This window comes from Microcaecilia unicolor, chromosome 2 (genome assembly GCF_901765095.1).
Source record: "Microcaecilia unicolor chromosome 2, aMicUni1.1, whole genome shotgun sequence".
NCBI lineage: Eukaryota > Metazoa > Chordata > Amphibia > Gymnophiona > Siphonopidae > Microcaecilia > Microcaecilia unicolor.
The window spans coordinates 332,388,293-332,405,901 of NC_044032.1; the positions used below are offsets into that span (position 1 = coordinate 332,388,293).

At 46.0% G+C, this 17,609-nt stretch overlaps 1 protein-coding gene across 2 annotated transcripts in view; it reads right to left on the bottom strand.

Moving 5' to 3' along the window:
- The window catches only part of CLTA (clathrin light chain A), a 234,748-nt gene extending 217,395 nt beyond the window's left edge, over nucleotides 1–17,353 (bottom strand). Inside the window, exon 1 of one of the 2 annotated variants that reach the window (XM_030194359.1) lies at nucleotides 17,281–17,353. In XM_030194359.1, coding sequence (XP_030050219.1) covers nucleotides 17,281–17,344 — 64 coding nt within the window. In that variant the 5' untranslated portion in view covers nucleotides 17,345–17,353. Of the gene's footprint in view, nucleotides 1–16,754; nucleotides 17,062–17,280 lie in introns of those variants that run through there. The other variant, XM_030194358.1, reaches the window with a different exon arrangement.
- Nucleotides 17,354–17,609: the final 256 nt, after the last annotated feature.

Here is a 17,609-nt window from a genome sequence, read left to right on the forward strand (position 1 = left end):
CCTCCCCCTGAGGGTCACCTGATCAGGCCATGATGACTGGGGCAGTATGTATGGCTTACGGGGCAAATTAATAATTGGGAATATACGCTTGTGAATGTATATGCATCAATATACAGTCACAAGCAAGATTTTTTTTCACTTGGTTCAAAAGGTGGGGAAGGGGATGTCATTATTTTGGGGGGGGGGGGGGGGATATGAATATTGCATTAGGGCATTTGGACAGGGCAAAGAGACAACATAGGGAAGAAATTAAGGATAGTGACACCCTCCAAAGGGATCTTATGGGGAATGCTTTAGAGGATGTTTAGAGAATTATCAATCCAGGGGACAGACAATTTACTTGTTATTCAGGCAGATATGACTCATTCTAGGCTTGATTATTTTTGGGTAGATAAAAAAAAATATGTTAGGAATTTGGACAGAGTTGGTCATACATCCCATATGCATTTTGGACCATGCGCCCGTGCAGGCAACGTGGTCCCAGGGAATGTACCTTCAAGGAAGGGAGTATGGGGGGCAAATTTAGGGCTGTTATTAAGACCGGATACCCGCAAACTATTACAGGACAAGTGGAGAGAATTTATTAGTTTTAAGATACTGGTGACATTCCAACAAAGACTGTATGGGATGCAGGCAAGGCGGTGATAAGGGGAGTTTTAATTCAAGCAGCGGAAAAGTATTATTGCACACAAGAGACAACAGATTGTAGAAGCACTAGCAGGTCTACAGAGGGTCCATGAAAGGTACCCCTCCAAGTTGCTTAAAGAGCGACTTATTGAAAACCCAATTGGCAAAGTTAGATACTGAATACACTGAATATTTGATGCAGAAAACAAAGATTTCTTAGAGGGGGGGAAATATGGGGAAGTATGTCTGGCAATTAAAGAAAAGGCAAAGTGAAGGGAAAATTAGGTTCTTACCATGATCATTTTCTTTCCTTTAGTCATAGCAGATGAAGCCATTACGTATGGGTTGTGTCCATCAACCAGCAGGGGGAGATAGAGAGCACTCAACTTTTCACAGTGCCTCATGGCCAGCTAGCTCCACTGCCTCTTCAGTATTTGAAGCTTCCAAAGCAGTATGGCAAACCGCATTGGGAATAACATGAACTTTCCTCACAGCGAACGATGGCCCCTTAACAAGGGCATGAACTCAAAAAAGGAGGGAATGAACTCATCCTCCTGGAGGGAATAAACTCTGTCCTCCACTTTGTATAAATGGAGGGAATACTTGCATCCTCCTGGAGGGAATAAACTCATCCTCCCAAAACATGAACTGGAGGGAATGAACTCATCCTCCTACAACTGTAACAAGAATCCTGAAGACTGTTTTCCGACTCCCCAAGGAAGGAATATAACTTCAGGAAACAAGAACAACACCTAAAATCAGAATCAGTGCAAAACAGACAATCATACAGGGAGGGCTCATGGCTTCATCTGCTATGACTAAAGGAAAGAAAATTATCATGGTAAGAACCTAATTTTCCCTTCCTTGTCATCAAGCAGATGAAGCCATTACGTATGGGATGTAACAAAGCAATCCCTAAATGGGGTGGGAACAAGCCACACCACGCGCTAGCACCTGTGCTCCAAAAGGCGCATCCCTCCTGGCAGCCACATCCAGCCTGTAATGTCGGGCGAAAGAGAGCTTAGAAGCCCATGTTGCAGCACTGCAAATCTCATGAAGAGATAGTGCTCCAGTTTCCGCCCAGGAAGAGGAAATCGCTCTTGTGGAATGTGCCTTAAAGGCTTCAGGTGGAGCCCGGCCAGACAGCAGATATGCTGAAAAGATAGCTTCTTTGAGCCAACGGGCAATAATGGCTTTAGACGCTGAAGACCTGCGAGGACCTGCAAACAGCACAAAAAGATGATCAGAGGTCCTGAAAGAATTTGTAATTTGCAGATACTGCATCAGAGTCCTGCGCACATCCAAAAGGTGCAACTGCCCAAATGAACCTGGAAACTCCTCCTCAACAAAGGAGGGAAGAAAAACAGGCTGGTTTAGGTGAAACGCTGAAACCACCTTAGGCATGAAGGAAGGAACGGTCCGAACCGTGACCCCTGACTCTGAGAATTGCAGGAAAGGGTCTCTACAGGACAGTGCCTGGAGCTCTGACACCCGTCTCGCCGAGGTAATGGCCACTAAAAAGACGGCCTTCAGTGTCAAATCTTTCTCTGAAGCACGCTGAAGCGGTTCAAAGGGAGCCCCCTGAAGGGCCTTCAATATTAACCCCAGGTTCCAAGCTAGACAAGGTGCCCGCATGGGAAGACGGAGCCGAAGCACCCCTCTAAGAAACCGTGGCACATCTGGATGAGCAGCTAAGGACACGCCTTCAACCTTGCCACGCAGGGAGGCCAATGTTGCCACTTGCACCCGCAGGGAATTATAGGCCAAACCTTTGTGTACACCATCCTGCAAAAAGTTCAGAATTGGCGAGACAAGAGCCTGCAACGGAGAAAGCGCTCTTGAAACATACCAGACTTCAAACTGGCGCCAAATCCTGGCATAAGCCACGGAAGTGGAGCGCTTACGGGCCTGCAGGAGAGTGGAAATTACCTTATTTGAGTAGCCTTTATCTCTCAATTGCACCCTCTCAATCGCCATGCCATAAGACCAAAGCGGCAGGCGTCCTCCATGGCCACCGGACCCTGTGACAACAGGTGCGGAACCAGAGGTAACGGAAAGGGAGCCTCCAAAGCATCTGTCGGAGGTCCGCATACCAAGGCCTCCTGGGCCAATCCAGGGCGATGAGCACCACTTCTCCTGGATGCAGCCGAATCCGCAGGAGCACTCGCCCTATCAAGGGCCACGGATGGAAAACATACAGCAAGCCTAGGGGCAAGGGTTGAGCCAAGGCATCCAACCCAGCAGCGCGAGGATCCCTCCATCTGCTGAAGAAGCACGGGACTTTGGCATTGGAACTGGTCGCCATAAGATCCATCACTGGCTTGCCCCATTTGGCACATATCTGCAGGAATACATCGTCTGCTAGTTCCCACTCCGCTGGACCGATCTGATGCCTGCTTAGATAGTCGGCTTGCACGTTGCTCTGACCTGCAATGTGAGCTGAGGACAAGGACTGTAGCTGCAGCTCGGCCCAGTGGCAAATTTGTTTGGCCTGCGCGGCTAGAGCTCTGCACTGAGTGCCGCCTTGTCGATTTATGTAGGCCACTGCTGTCGTGTTGTCAGACATCACTCGGACAGCCAATCCTTCCAGGGTCACTTGAAAGGCCAGAAGAGCCAGAAACACCGCTTTCAACTCCAGGCGGTTGATAGACCACTCCGACTCGTCGGGAGTCCACAGACCCTGGGCATGCTTCCCCTGATAATGTGCGCCCCAGCCCTTCAGGCTGGCATCTGTCACCACTAGACACCAATCGGGGAGCGCCAGCGGCATTCCCCGCTGCAGCATGCTGTCCGAGAGCCACCACTCCATACGGAGGCGGGCCGCAGGGAGCCAAGAAAGTCTGCACTGATAATCCTGAGATACTGGAGACCATCTTTGAAGTAGAGAATACTGTAGAGGTCTCAGGTGCGCACTCGCCCATGGCACCACTTCCAAGGTGGCTGTCATCGATACCAACAGTTGGACAATGTCCCAAGCTCGCGGGCGGGGGCATCCTCAGGAGCAGACAGACCTGATTCTGAAGCTTGCACCGCCTTTATTCGGGAAGAAACACATAGCCCAAGGCTGTGTCGAACCTGGCCCCCAAATATTCTAGAGATTGCGAGGGGGTCAGGAAGCCTGCGGTCTTGAATATCCTTCAGGGCAACACCTCCTTCAACAGGGAGGGTAGTTCTCTTTGTCACAGCCGTGACCAGGGCATCCACTTTAGGCACTGCAAAGCGAGCCAAATGTTCCTCACTCAGAGGGTATAATTGCCCCATAGCCCTGGCAACCTTCAAAGGTCCCTCGGGGTCAGCCCACTGAGCCGAAATAAGCTCTTGCATGGAGTCATGCAAAGGAAAGGCTCGAGCAGGCTTTCTGGTACTAGCCATCCTTGGATTAACCAAGGAGGCTGTGCCACTCCCAGGATCTTCAATCAAGAGGGCTTGTAAGGCATCTGAAATAAGCGCTGGCAGCTCCTCACGGTGGAAAATCCTCACCGCAGACAGATCATCAAGCTCCTGTGGCAATTCTGCACCCGACTCTGGCTCCTCAGCCCAAGAAGTTCTGCCAGACCACTCAGAATCCTCATAGCCCGACCACGGGGGTGGGGAGGAAGGGGGGTGGGTGCGCCACACTCAGAAGGGGAGTTAGCCCTTCTGCGTTTATCAGGAGGATAAGAAACCGGGAAAGCCAACTCCAAAAGGCCAGGATCCACCGGGGGGGGGGGGGGGGGGGGGGGGGCAGGCAGAGGGTCCGAAGATCCCTGTGGAAGAGCTCTTTTAAGCATGTATGCCCTATGCAGCATTAAAACAAAATCAGGGGAAAAAACCGCTCCCTGACCGCCCGGATCCTGCCCAGGGCTATCAGCTCTATTATTAGCCTCACTCAGAGGACCCCCCCCCCCCCCCCCCGGGATTCAGGGCTCTCCGTCGCAACGGAGGCCGCACCATGTGGAAAATCCAAAATGGCAACCGCTGCCAGCTCAGAGCGAATAAAAACCTCTTTTCCAAGATCGCTGCGCTAAAGCGCGAAGCAACTTCATTTGTTTTTTTGGGTTTTTTTTTTTTTTTTTTTTTTTTTTTTTAACGCTGGGAGGAAAGCAGAGGCAAAAGAGGTAAATAAAAACACTCCAGAGGCTCAGATAAGTGGTAAAGGCAGGGAAAGGCGAACCAATGTGCCTGCATCCACTGAGTGGGAAAGGACAGGGAAAAGCAAGCTAATATGTCCACATCCACGGGGGCATGGGTAAGGCAGGGAAAGGGCTGACCTATGTGCCTTCAAAGTGAAGCTGCTATAGCCTCTAACACCCCAGCTAACAACTGGCAAGCCAGGAGCCATCCCCAGGCAGATTTTTGATGGAGCTCGAAGAAGCTGCAGCCACCCTGCTTGGGGAGATAGAGAATACTGAAGAGGCAGTGGAGCTAGCTGGCCATGAGGCACTGAGAAAAGTTGAGTGCTCTCTATCTCCCCCTGCTGGTTGATGGACACAACCCATACGTAATGGCTTCATCTGCTTGATGACAAGGAAGTATTATTTGTTTTTGTTAGTATAAGGATACCAGGATTGTGAGCACTTGAGCCTGTTCCCTCGATAATGTTTTGCCCCCCTCTCAACTCACCACTGTTATATTCCACTGTTCTATCCCCTAAGAATATCCTGAATTTACTCTGTCTTATATAATTCTTCACAATGTAACCCATAATTGTACTGCAACCAATTGCACTTCCATCTTTTACAATGTATTGTAAGCCACACTGAGCCCGCAAATAGGTGGGAAAATGTGGGATACAAATGCAAATAAATAAATAAATAAATAAATAAATAAATAAAACAGCTGGGGTGGGGTTTGTGTGAGTGGACCACCAAAAGGAATGGTAGCCCGGTTCCGATCCACACATTTAAAAATGTCACCTTTGTAGGCGAGTTATTAGTTTTTCCAGATGTCTCCAGGTGGACGTAAATTGGGAGAAAGCGATTTCTATCATATAGACAAGCTACTATTTCTTTAGGGGCAGTTTTTCAATTGAGGTTCCCTTGTAAATGTTTCACTACCTATGAAAGGAAAAGATATATTCTATGAACCTGCCCAATTATTGTTCTTTTTGGAGGGTAAGGGGGTTTCCATAGCTTCTTCAAGTGCAGCCTAGTTGCTAGGTTTTTAAAGTTATCTATAGGGTACTGTTCCTCATGGACTTTTCTTTGGTTTCTCCCTTCCAAGTTTGTGGACTATATTGTTTTGTTTATTTCTGTATAAATAATGTGTAGCTAATAATGCCAATTAGCGAATTTATAATTTCCTTTTTTTTTTTTACAAATATTTAGCTAATATTAATTGGCATGTTTAATTTTCTTATTTTCTTTCAAAGTTGTTTTCTTTTTATTTTGTATATTATAACTGTAAACATTAAGAAAAAAATTTGACCTTTGAATCTCAGTTCTCTGCTGTGGTTAAGGCCTGTTTCTTTGCATTACATCAATTTCGTATTCTTTGCCCATTTCTTGATAAATCATCCCACTGGTGATATTAGACCTGGATTATTGTAATGTTTGTTCTGGCCTTAACAGGCACTTCTCAGTCGTCTACAAGCTATTCAAAACACCACTATTAGACTTCTATCATGCCAAATGTTTTTGACCATGTTATCCCCACTTCTTAAAATCCCATCATTGGTTCCCAGTACAGTTTAGAATCACTCCACTTTTATGGAATTCTCTACCCAATCACGTTACACAAGAACTGTTTCACAAATTTAAAACTGCTTTAAAAACATATTTAACAGACATTTGTCGCAATGATATGACAGCAGTGTTGCAGCACAGATAACTTATCATTGCCTACATTCTTATTTGTGTGTACTCTTGTATATACTAGCAAATAAAAACAACAAAGAAGTGTCATCTGTTTTTAACTTTTTAAACTTGATGTCTTTCGTTCTGTGTGCTATCCTGTCTATATGATGTTCCTTTCTAATCATTTATTGAATTATTGTACACTGCCGTGCTATTTGTAGATTGGTTTGATGGGCATTATACTTAAACTAATAAACCAAGATTGTGTGAGGGTCAAGATGGCGTGAGAGGGAGCGTTGCCTGAAGGCTCCTGGAACTCAAGCCGCTTTACCCAGCATTTCGCTTTCTTTCACCCCCAATATGGTGAAAAGAAAGGGGAAAACGGGAGTTAAAGCCGCTTCTAACCCCGTGAGTACCTCAACGCTGCGTTAGCCGACTTTAGAAAATTTTGGGCTTCAGACTCGTGGAAGTCAAGTCCGCTGCCCAGGTTGGATCCCCAGTACATCCAGGGGGGGGGGGGGGGGGGGGGTCTTGGCGCGGAGGCGGTGTCGTTGAGTCCGCCTAACCAGACTGCCCCTCCGAGACCAGGTGGAGCTTCGGGGCCGACGGGAGAGCTTCAATCGGGGTTTTCTGAGGCTAATAGCGGCCCTGTTGGATTCTCGACGCCGGAGGATATGACATCACAATTGAGGGAGAGAGATGTTGATTCCTTCCCCTCCACTACCCTGGCGTCTCCCCCCAGTGGGACTCGGAGTGAGTGTAAAGCCGGCGGTCGTTACTTTAGAGGCCCTCTGGGATGTCATTCAAACTATGAACACGTCGCTGCTTCAATTTTCCTCTTCGTTTAAAACTGAAGTACAGGATTTAAAAGTACACCAACAGACTTTGGAATCGAAGGTGCAGGAAGATAAGAGTGAGTCTAATTTACTTAAGATAAAAAAAATTACAACTAGCTGTTGGTAATATCAAACATATAAACGGCGAGTGACCGTACTCACTCGCAAATGCGCAGTAGAGACCTTCTCTGCCCCGCCCCCACGTCAATACGTGATGATGGGGGGCGGAACACAGAGGGTCTGTACTGCGCATTGCTGAGGGAGGGACACCGCCGTCTAACGCTACCCCCACCCGAGTCGCCGCCACCACCCACCTTCTACCCGGTCGGGCCCTCGCTCCACTATTGAAACAGCGAGGGTCCGGGAACGCAGCACTGAGCTCTGCTGAGCTGCCGACATCGCCCTTCCTTCTTCTTCTCTGCCTCTGTCCCGCCCTCGACGACGTTACGTCACGTCACACGAGGACGGGACAGGCAGTGAAGAAGAACGAAGGCCGACGTCGGCAGCTCAGCAGAGCTCAGTGCTGCATTCCCGGACCCTCGCTGTTTCAATAGTGGAGCGAGGGCCCGGCCGGGTGGAAGGTGGGTGGTGATGGCTTGGTGGGGGGGGGCGCGAACTCGGAGGGGGAGGGGCAGCGGTGAACTCGGCGGTGGGGGCGGGCCTTTCAACCCCACCTTCCTATAATAGCCCGTTTTTATGGGCTCAAAGGCTAGTAGTTATAGAAAGAGACATTGCACAAAGGAAGATTGAATACTTGGATAATCAACTCAGGCATAACAACCTAAGATTTTTAAATTTTCCTAAGACTCCTTTGATACCTCCAGTGGAAATGTTAAAGAAGTATTTTTCTGAGACATTAAAAATTCCTATTGAAGCTTTGCCTCCAATAATAAAAGCATACTATATTACTGGAGCTAAAACTTCTTTAGTGGAGGCACCAGATTTAAATTTGACGCAATTTCTTGAAACGTCTTTAGAACCTATCACTGAGCACACGACTCTTCTTTCGCCTTTGAAACCGATCGTAACAACATACTAAGACTGTACTTCAGATCTATTGCAGCTCAATTTTATGGTGCAAAGATACAAGTTTTTCCAGATATTAGCAAAGCAACTCAAAAAAGGAGAAAAGAGTTTTTGGGGCTGCGGCCTCGAATCCTCTCTTTAGGTGGCACTTTTAAACTTAAATTTGCATGCAGATGTCTTATCTCCTTAAACATGATTCAGTCAGTATGTATTCTTTGACCCGGATAAATTGAGGCAATTAATTATTGCCAAAGAAAGTGGTGGAGTTGTAGTTTTGAATGCACCAGAGGGGAGATGAAACCGCTGCCAGAGACCTGGCTTCTACCCTCTCAATCTAATTTGTTTAAGAGATTTATTCTCCTTAGTTACCTTATATTATTGCTTTGTATCTTGATCATAACTAGTGGACTAAGTACTAAAAAAAATTTTCTAACTCCTTGAATATTTAAAGGAAAATGTAATTTTTCTTCTTTTTTATGAATTTCTTATTTGCCTACATTTATGTTAAATGAATGTATTATTTTGAAAATTATAAATAAAGAATTAAAAAAAAAACCAAGACTGTGTAAGAAAGGTAGGTTATAAATATTATAATTTGGGGGAAGAATTTCAATTTAGTTCACTCCTTTTCAAGAATACCTCACGGTGAATTAGGTACTTTGAAGTTCTACACATAAACCTGACTTGTCACACAAAGAACCATCCTCAACTCTTGCCTGCCATACAGATCAATCAAATTCTGCCTTACACACCCCTAAGAGCCAGATTTACTGTGCTACTAAGTTACAGGTCTCAATTTATGCATGTTTGTCCAATGCTGAGTGGAGTAGGTGGACTGCATGGGAAGGGGCTATTAGACAAGATAGTTTCTAAAAGTGTGTAGTGTATGTGCATGGTTTGAAGTTTATAAACACACATTAATAGGATTAATGCATGCTAACACAGTACCATACTTTAGTAATCTTGCCCAAAGACTCATTCATGCACAGCTTCCAAGAGCAGTTTGTTCAAGTAGTGCCCGCTTGAATGCATATAAATATGTTAAGAAAATTACATAAAAGTAACACCATTTTATCAGACCAGGTAGCTTTGGGGAGTTAACATGCATTTCCTTAAATCAGAATTGAATAAGCAAGATAGGCATTAACAATAGAAACGAACCAACCTGATTTCTAGCAATAGTGTGAAGGGGTAGTTTGACATGTCAGTATAATCAGAAGATGAGCAGCAGTGGAAACATATAGCTCTTAAGAAGAAGCCCAGTTCTATTAAGTCATTTTTTGTCTAATCTTAAAGATTATATACCTGTGAAAAGGGAGGGGGGGGGGAGAAAAGAGAATGAGCTCCTCACAAATAAGTACAAGTGAAGGTGCAGTGAAGCTAAGCAAAAAGACCAATGAATCCAAAATATGTAGATATGTCAACACAATTTAATATTCAAACCACATGAATTGGAGAACAGTCCAAGCAACAAAAGGAACTAGACCCAGCACAGCCGTGTTTCTGCGGAATTGTCTTCATCAGGAGTCAAACATTTTAAAAATATTTAGAATCCTATATAATAAAACGCATCTCCAACGTTCCGAAGCCGAGAAAGTGAAGCCTTCAAGCCTTGAAGCATTCGTGCAACGTTCTAAAGCCGAGAAGCACTGACCAACCACACAGCAGCATGAGGCCCCGCCCCAGTGAAGCCTTCAAGCCTTGAAGCATTCCTGCAATGTTCTGAAGCAAAGAAGCACTGACCAACTGCACAGCAGCATGAGGCCCCACCCCTGCCGCCCTTGTCACACCACGCCCCCCCAGGAGAACATTGGAGGTGCATTTTATTACTTTAGAAGCACTGGGTGGCTGGAGGGGGGCAGGGGAGAGAGGAGACTCGTTGGGTGGCTGGAGGCGGGGCAGGGGAGAGAAGAGCATCGGTGGGTGGCTAGAGGGGGGGAGCAGAGGAGACACACTCGCACCCAGCAGTCTCACTCTCTCACACACACACACACACACACTCGCACATTCACTCTCTCTCTCACACAGTCAATCTCACACATACTCTCTCAAACATACACACTCCGAGGAAAACCTTACTAGCGCCCATTTCATTTGTGTCAGAAACGGGCCTGTTTTACTAGTGTTTATATAATGCCAACAGTACTATCTTTAGTTTCCCTTTAAGTACCCTGATCACAAAGTCAAAATCAGATCTCTATTACTTTAAGATATACTTACTTAAAGGGAACTTTAAACAACCCAGTAACACAAATTATGAGCAGATATTTCAGAAATGGCAAAAAGACCTTGAACACATGAATTTCTTATCATACTAAGGGGCCAATACAGAAAGCTACCACCAACTCAGCCATGTAGACACCGCAAGGTTATGAGCCAACAAGCAATGCAGAAAGGGGGTTGAGCGGGGTTACCTCATACGGCATACGTGGTTTCATAACACATTCAAATAAATGCATATGAGGTACTTGTGTATGTCACAGCAATGCACAAGAGAGACAAGGCTTCACATGCGCAGTCACCATGTGAATTTTTTCACAAATCATAGCCTGACCTTCCTGCCCCTTTAGCTTTCTGCACCATCAACCCCTCCCCCCTCCCCACCCCCCAACAATCCACTCCTCCATCCTGACTTTAAAAACATTTCCCTGGTGTCTATGGAACACCTACCACCACTTTCTAAAAGAAATCCCTGGTGCATACAACCCCCCCCCCCCCCCAAAAAAAAAAAAAAACCCTTTCCTCCACCCTTAACAATTTTTTTAAGTCCCTGATGTGTAGTAGCGATCCTCTCCCAACCCCTTGCTCAGGCCCCCTGTAGCACCATACCTTAAATGAGGCAATAGAGATGCCCACATGCTCCTGCCTCGATGCTGACATCTTCAAAATGGCGGCACGATGCACCAGGTGGAATCAGTCTGCCATATGTCAATTCCCTTTTATGGCAGACTGGCTGCAGCTCTACCTCGAGGCTTTCTGCATCAGCTCCTAAGAACCATAAATCTGCATTGCAAGTCACCTTTTTATTGTAGCACATCACATCCGTCACTCCCGCTGGAATGCGCTAAGATTCATTTACTTTTTCTGGCAATTACTTCCCTATTCCAGTGTTCCTCAACCCAGTCCTTGAGGCACATCCAGCCAGTCAGGTTTTCAGGATAGGCACAACTTGCATGAGAGAGATTAGCATGCACTGCCTCTTCAGTAGGCAAATCCTTATATTCATCGCGGATATTCTGAAAACCCACCCAAGGTGGGTGTGTCCCAAGGACTAGGTTGAGAGAAGCACTGCCCCATTCTATTCTCTGGGAGCGTGAGTACCCAAAAACAAACAGTCAAGTAATGTTTCTCCAATACCACTTAGAGCCAGTATTTGTTAAAGCGTTTCACAAAATCAGCTTACAATATTTTAAAACATCTCTTCTGCTCTCTTCCACTCTCAGCCCATCCTCGGCATCGGCAATATCCAGCATCATTCCCTCCAACCAGGATCCAACATCACCCGACGCAAGTAAGCCTACCTTAAAAATGGTCTTCTGTTGGTCCCCAGCAGCAGCAGTGCATATATAATGCCTGAAGTCTGCTCCAAAGCTTTCCCTCTGGCCTGTTCTGCCTCCTTTGATATCACTTGCTGTGACAAGGTGCAGAAGATCAACCTCGAATTCACTACCAAGCCACCTCCTCCTCTACACCCTTTAACCCACCCCCTCAACCAATCAACCCAGGCCTCCTTCTCCTCTTTTCCTGATATCACCGAGGAGGAAACCGCCCACCTTCTTTCCTCCTCGAAATGCACCACCTGTTCCTCTGATCCCATCCCCACCAACTTACTAAACACCATCTCTCCTACTGTCACCTCCCCCCCCCCCCCATCTGTCATATCCTCAACCTCTCTCTCTCCACTGCAACTGTCCCTGACACCTTCAAGCATGCTGTAGTCACACCACTTCTCAAAAAACCATCACTAGACCCTACCTGTCCTTCCAACTACCGCCCCATCTCCCTCCTACCCTTCCTCTCCAAGATACTTGAACACGCCGTTCACAGCTGCTGCCTTGATTTTCTCTCCTCTCATGCCATCCTCGATCCGCTTCAATCCGGTTTTCGCCCTCTACATTCGACAAACAGCACTCTCTAAAGTCTGTAATGACCTGTTCCTTGCCAAATCCAAAGGTCACTACTCCATCCTCATCCTCCTCGACCTATCCACCGCTTTTGACACTGTCAATCATAATTTACTTCTTGCTGCACTATCCTCATTTGGGTTTCAGGGCTCTGTCCTCTCCTGGTTCTCCTCTTCTCTCTCCCACCGTACCTTCAGTGTACATTCTCATGAATCTTCCTCCAACCCCATCCCGCTCTCTGTTGGAGTTCCTCAGGGATCTGTCCTTGGACCCCTTCTTTTTTCAATCTACACCTCTTCCCTGGGCTCACTGATCTCATGTCATGGTTTCCAATACCATCTTTATGCTGACGACACCCAGCTTTACCTCTCCACACCAGAAATCACTGCGGAAACCCAGGCCAAAGTATCAGCCTGCTTATCCGACATTGCTGCCTGGATGTCCAACCGCCACCTGAAACTGAACATGGCCAAGACCGAGCTCATTGTCTTTCCACCCAAACCCACTTCTCCTCTCCCTCCACTCTCTATTTTAGTCGACAACACCCTCATCCTCCGTCTCATCTGCCCGCAACCTCGGATTCATCTTCGACTCCTCCCTCTCCTTCTCTGCCCATATCCAGCAGACAGCCAAGATCGGTCGTTTCATTCTCTATAACATCAGCAAAATTCGCCCCTTCCTCTCCGAGCACACCACCTGAACTCTCATTCACTCTCTCATCACCTCTCACCTTGACTACTGCAACCTACTCCTCACTGGCCTCCCACTTAACCATCTACCCCCCTTCAATCCGTTCAGAACTCTGCTGCTCGTCTTATCTTCCGCCTAGACCGATATGCTCATATCACCCCTCTCCTCAAGTCACTTCACTGGCTTCCCATCAGGTACCGCATACAGTTCAAGCTTCTCCTACTAACCTACAAATGCACTCAATCTGCAGCCCCTCATTACCTCTCTACCCTCATCTCCCCTTACTCTTCTACCCCTAACCTCCGCTCACAGGACAAATTCCTCCTCTCAGTACCCTTCTCCACCACCGCCAACTCCAGGCTCCGCCCTTTCTGCCTCACCTCACCCTATGCTTGGAATAAACTCCCTGAGCCCATACGCCAAGCCCCCTCCCTGCCCATCTTCAAATCCTTGCTCACAGCCCAACTCTTCAATGTCGCTTTCAGTACCTAACCATTGTACCTCTATCCAGGAAATCTAGAGTGCCCCCAATTTGATTGACTGCACTTTTTTGTCCTTTAGATTGTAAGCTCCTTTGAGCAGGGACTGTCCTTCTTTGTTAGATTGTACAGCGCTCCGTAACCCTGGTAGCACTTTAGAAATGTTAAGTAGTAGTAGTAGTGATATCAAAGAGGATGGGGAAGGTCGTAAAGGTGGAGTAGCTCTGTATGTGAGAAGTGATATCGCAGCGACAAAAATGACAGGGGCCTGGGGAAAGGAAGCGATATGGGTCACCTTAAAAAGAGATGATAGAACCTCTGTCCACAGACACAACCTCTGTCCGACACAACCGGAGGAACTAGATAAAGATCTGGCGGGTCCTCTTAAAGATTTAATAAACCCTTGGAAACGGAAGAGGTTCCATGGGATTGGAGAAGAGCGGATGTGGTCCCTCTTCACTAAAGTGGTGATAGGGAAGAAGCTGGAAACTACAGGTTGGTAAGCCTCACTTCGGTTATTGGAAAAGTAATGGAAGTGATGCTGAAGGAAAGGAATGAATTTCATGGAAGCCAGTAAGTTGCAAGATCCAAGACAACATGGTTTTACCAAAGGTAAATCGTGCCAAACAAATCTCATTAAATTCTTTGACTGGGTGACCAAAGAACTGAATCAAGGATGTGTTATAGATGTAATCTACTTAAGACTCCAGCAAAGCTTTTGACACAGTTCCCCACAGGAGGCTCTTGACTAAACCTGACAAGCTGACGATAGGACCCAACAACGTGGTGAACTGGATTAGGAACTGGTTGACGGACAGACGCCAGAGGGTGGTGGTTAATGGAATTCACTAGGATGAGGGAAAGGTGAGTAGTGGAGTGCCTCAGGGATTGGTGTTGGGGCTGATTGTGTTCGATATATTTGTGAGTGACATTGCCGAACGGTTAGAAGGTAAAGTTGTTTGCCTTTTTGCGAATGATACCAAGATTTGTAACAGAGTGGATACCCCGGAAAGAATGGAAAACATGAAAAAGGATCTGCAGAAGCTGGGTCTAATGTTTGACAATTAAAATTCAATACGAAGAAATGCAAAGTGATGCATTTTGGGAGTAGAAATCCACAGGAGACGTATGTGTTAGGCGGTGAGAGTCTGATATGTACAGGTAGGGAGGGGGATCTTGGGGTGATAGTATCTGAGAATCTGAAGGCGATGAAACAGCATGATAAGGTGGTGGCCGTAGCCAGTATAGAGAGAGGTGTGACCAGTAGAAGAAAGGTGTTGATGCCCCTGTACAAGTCGTTGGTGAGACCCCACCTGGAGTACTGTGTTCAGTTTTGGAGGCCGTATCTTGCTAAGGATGTAAAAAGAGTTGAAGAGGTGCAAAGAAAAGCTACAAAAATGGTATGGAATTTGTGTTACAAGACGTATGAGGAGAGATTTGCTGACCTGAACATGTATACCCTGGAGGAAAGAAGAAACAGGAGTGATACAATACAGACGTTCAAATATTTGAAAGGTCTTAATCTGCAAACCTTTTCTGGAGACAGGAAGGCGGTAGAACTAGAGGACATGAAATAAGGTTGAAAGGGGGGCAGACTCAAGAAAAATGTCAGGAAGTATTTTTTCACGGAGAGTGGTGGATACTTGGAATGCCCTCCCGCAGGAGGTGGTGGAGATGAAAATGGTAATGGAATTCAAAAATGCATGGGATACACATAAAGGTATCCTGTTCAGAAGAAATGGATCCTCAGAAGCTTAGCAGAGATTGGGTGGCAGCGCTGGTGGTTAGGAGGCAGGGCTAGTGCTGGGTACACTTCTACAGTCTGTGCCCTGAAAATGGCAGATACAAATCAAGGTCAGGTATACATATAAAGTAGCACATATGAGTTTATCTTGTTGGGCAGACTGGATGGGAAGGGAAATGGGACTTGATATACCACCTTTCTGAGGGTTTTTTGCAATGACATTCAAAGCGGTTTACATATATTCAGATACTTATTTTGTACCAGGGGCAATGGAGGGTTAAGTGACTTGCCCAGAGTCACAAGGAGCTGCAGTGGGAATTGAACTCAGTTTCCCAGGATCAAAGTCCACTGCACTAACCACTAGGCTACTCCTCCACAAGGTGCCACAGCAGGAAATAAATACATTTTAATTGTGCGATTAATCACAATTACAAATTTTGATCAGCCTACAGCCCTTAAAAAAAAAAAAATCTTAGTACACAGATCCCTTCTACAACTGTTTAATTGTATCCCTTTATTTTTTATTTCCAAGATGTGTAGTTTTTGGAGATACGCATTTGAGTAAAGAATGCTTGTGAAAATGCTGTGCACTCCAAGGAGCACATCTTTCCAATATTGTTTTGACAAAGAGTCTTATCTTACTGGAAGGAAGTTGGAGGCTTGGAGAAGTGAAACTAGGCATACGTTTCAAACTAAAAATAAATAACAAAATCTTTTGGGCAAACTAGATTGGTAGAGTCTGCGTATTACCAAACTTCCTGAGGAGTTCACCTATACAAAAACCTGCCTTAAACACACTCTCATTTAATCTCTCACTAATTGTAATGGATACCCTAGCAAACAACTATGACAATACCCTGTCTTCCATTGTGTGCGTGTGTGATACTAATATTAAAGCTCCTACCATAGGAGCTAAGTTTTCATAATGATAATGCTAAACCCAATGGAAATTACCCTCCTGAGACACCTTGCTAGCCTAGGCATATTTTCAAAGCACTTGACCTTCCAAAGTTCCATAGGTTTCTATGGAACTTTGGAAGGCTAAGTGCTTTGAAAATATGCAAAGTTTGCTCAATATTGGGGGTGCTCAAACACCCACAGCACTCACAAAGCTGACTCCTTTGGTCCTCCCCCTCCCCAATTACCAAAACATGATGATTATTTTATTTATTGCATTTGTATCCACATTTTCCCACCTATTTGAGGCTCAATGTGGCTTACAGAGTTTGGTTATGACATAATCATCCCATGTTATCAGATACAAGTAGTATTGTACATGTAGCATATGGGTCATAGGGAGCCAACTGTGTATGTCCAGCACCGCCGATATAAGCAAACTTCTTTCCCGACTACAGGGAGAGCTAATTTTGTATTGTGTTTAGTAGCCCAATCATTCCGAAACACTAGTTTATAAATAGATGACGCGCATGGCCGCTCTTCAGCCAGACTCTCACCGAGGTTCTCATTCTCCAAGGCCGTCGGCACCTCGCCGTTCTCCAGAATACTGAAGCCCACATCATTCTCGATACCAGCAATCTCATTCTCTTGCTGCGCCAGAAAAGCGGCTGCCGGGTCCTCTTCACCCATCACCCCGTTACCGACACCCTGCGGCGTCCCGAACATGTCATACTCTGCCATAGTCCGTAGACCTGGAGCCACAAATGCAAACCGACTCAACAAAAACTACCGAAAAGCCGGAGGAGGTCACCAACAAAATAATGGTGAACGGAAACCAAGCGCCCCCACCGGAAATCAGGCGACTTTTTTTTCAACACACAGACCGCCCTGAACCGCCAATCAAAGCAAGCCGGCCAACCGTCGAGAAAAAGGAGACCGACCAGGCTTTAACAAAAAGTACTCTTCCAGCATTTTCTTCTTGGAGTGTTTAATGATTTACAACTTTTTCAACTGAATTAATATGTTACAAAACATAATGTGAGTTAATTCAATATGCTTTATTAATTTTAGCGACAAATTTACCCCCAGTCTCATTATTTCTAAAATCTACATCAAACTTCCAGGAAAGCAGTGTGCGCATATACATATATTTTTAACCATCCTTCCTCTTTGGGTGTCCTGATGACGTATCCATTTTTCTACCGATCATCAGCGTTCTAACGGAAGGGCCTTGATAGTAGCGAAGCTGGGTACAATATATAGCCAATAGGAGAGCGCTGGGAGGGAGGGGTCCAGTGCGTTTGGCCTGTGACTGAGCAGAGCACTCTGAGGAACAGAAAGAGGAATGAATGAAAAATTTGGAGAGGGAGGGGCTATTAGCAAACGCAATAAGAATTTAGGTTTATAGTAGC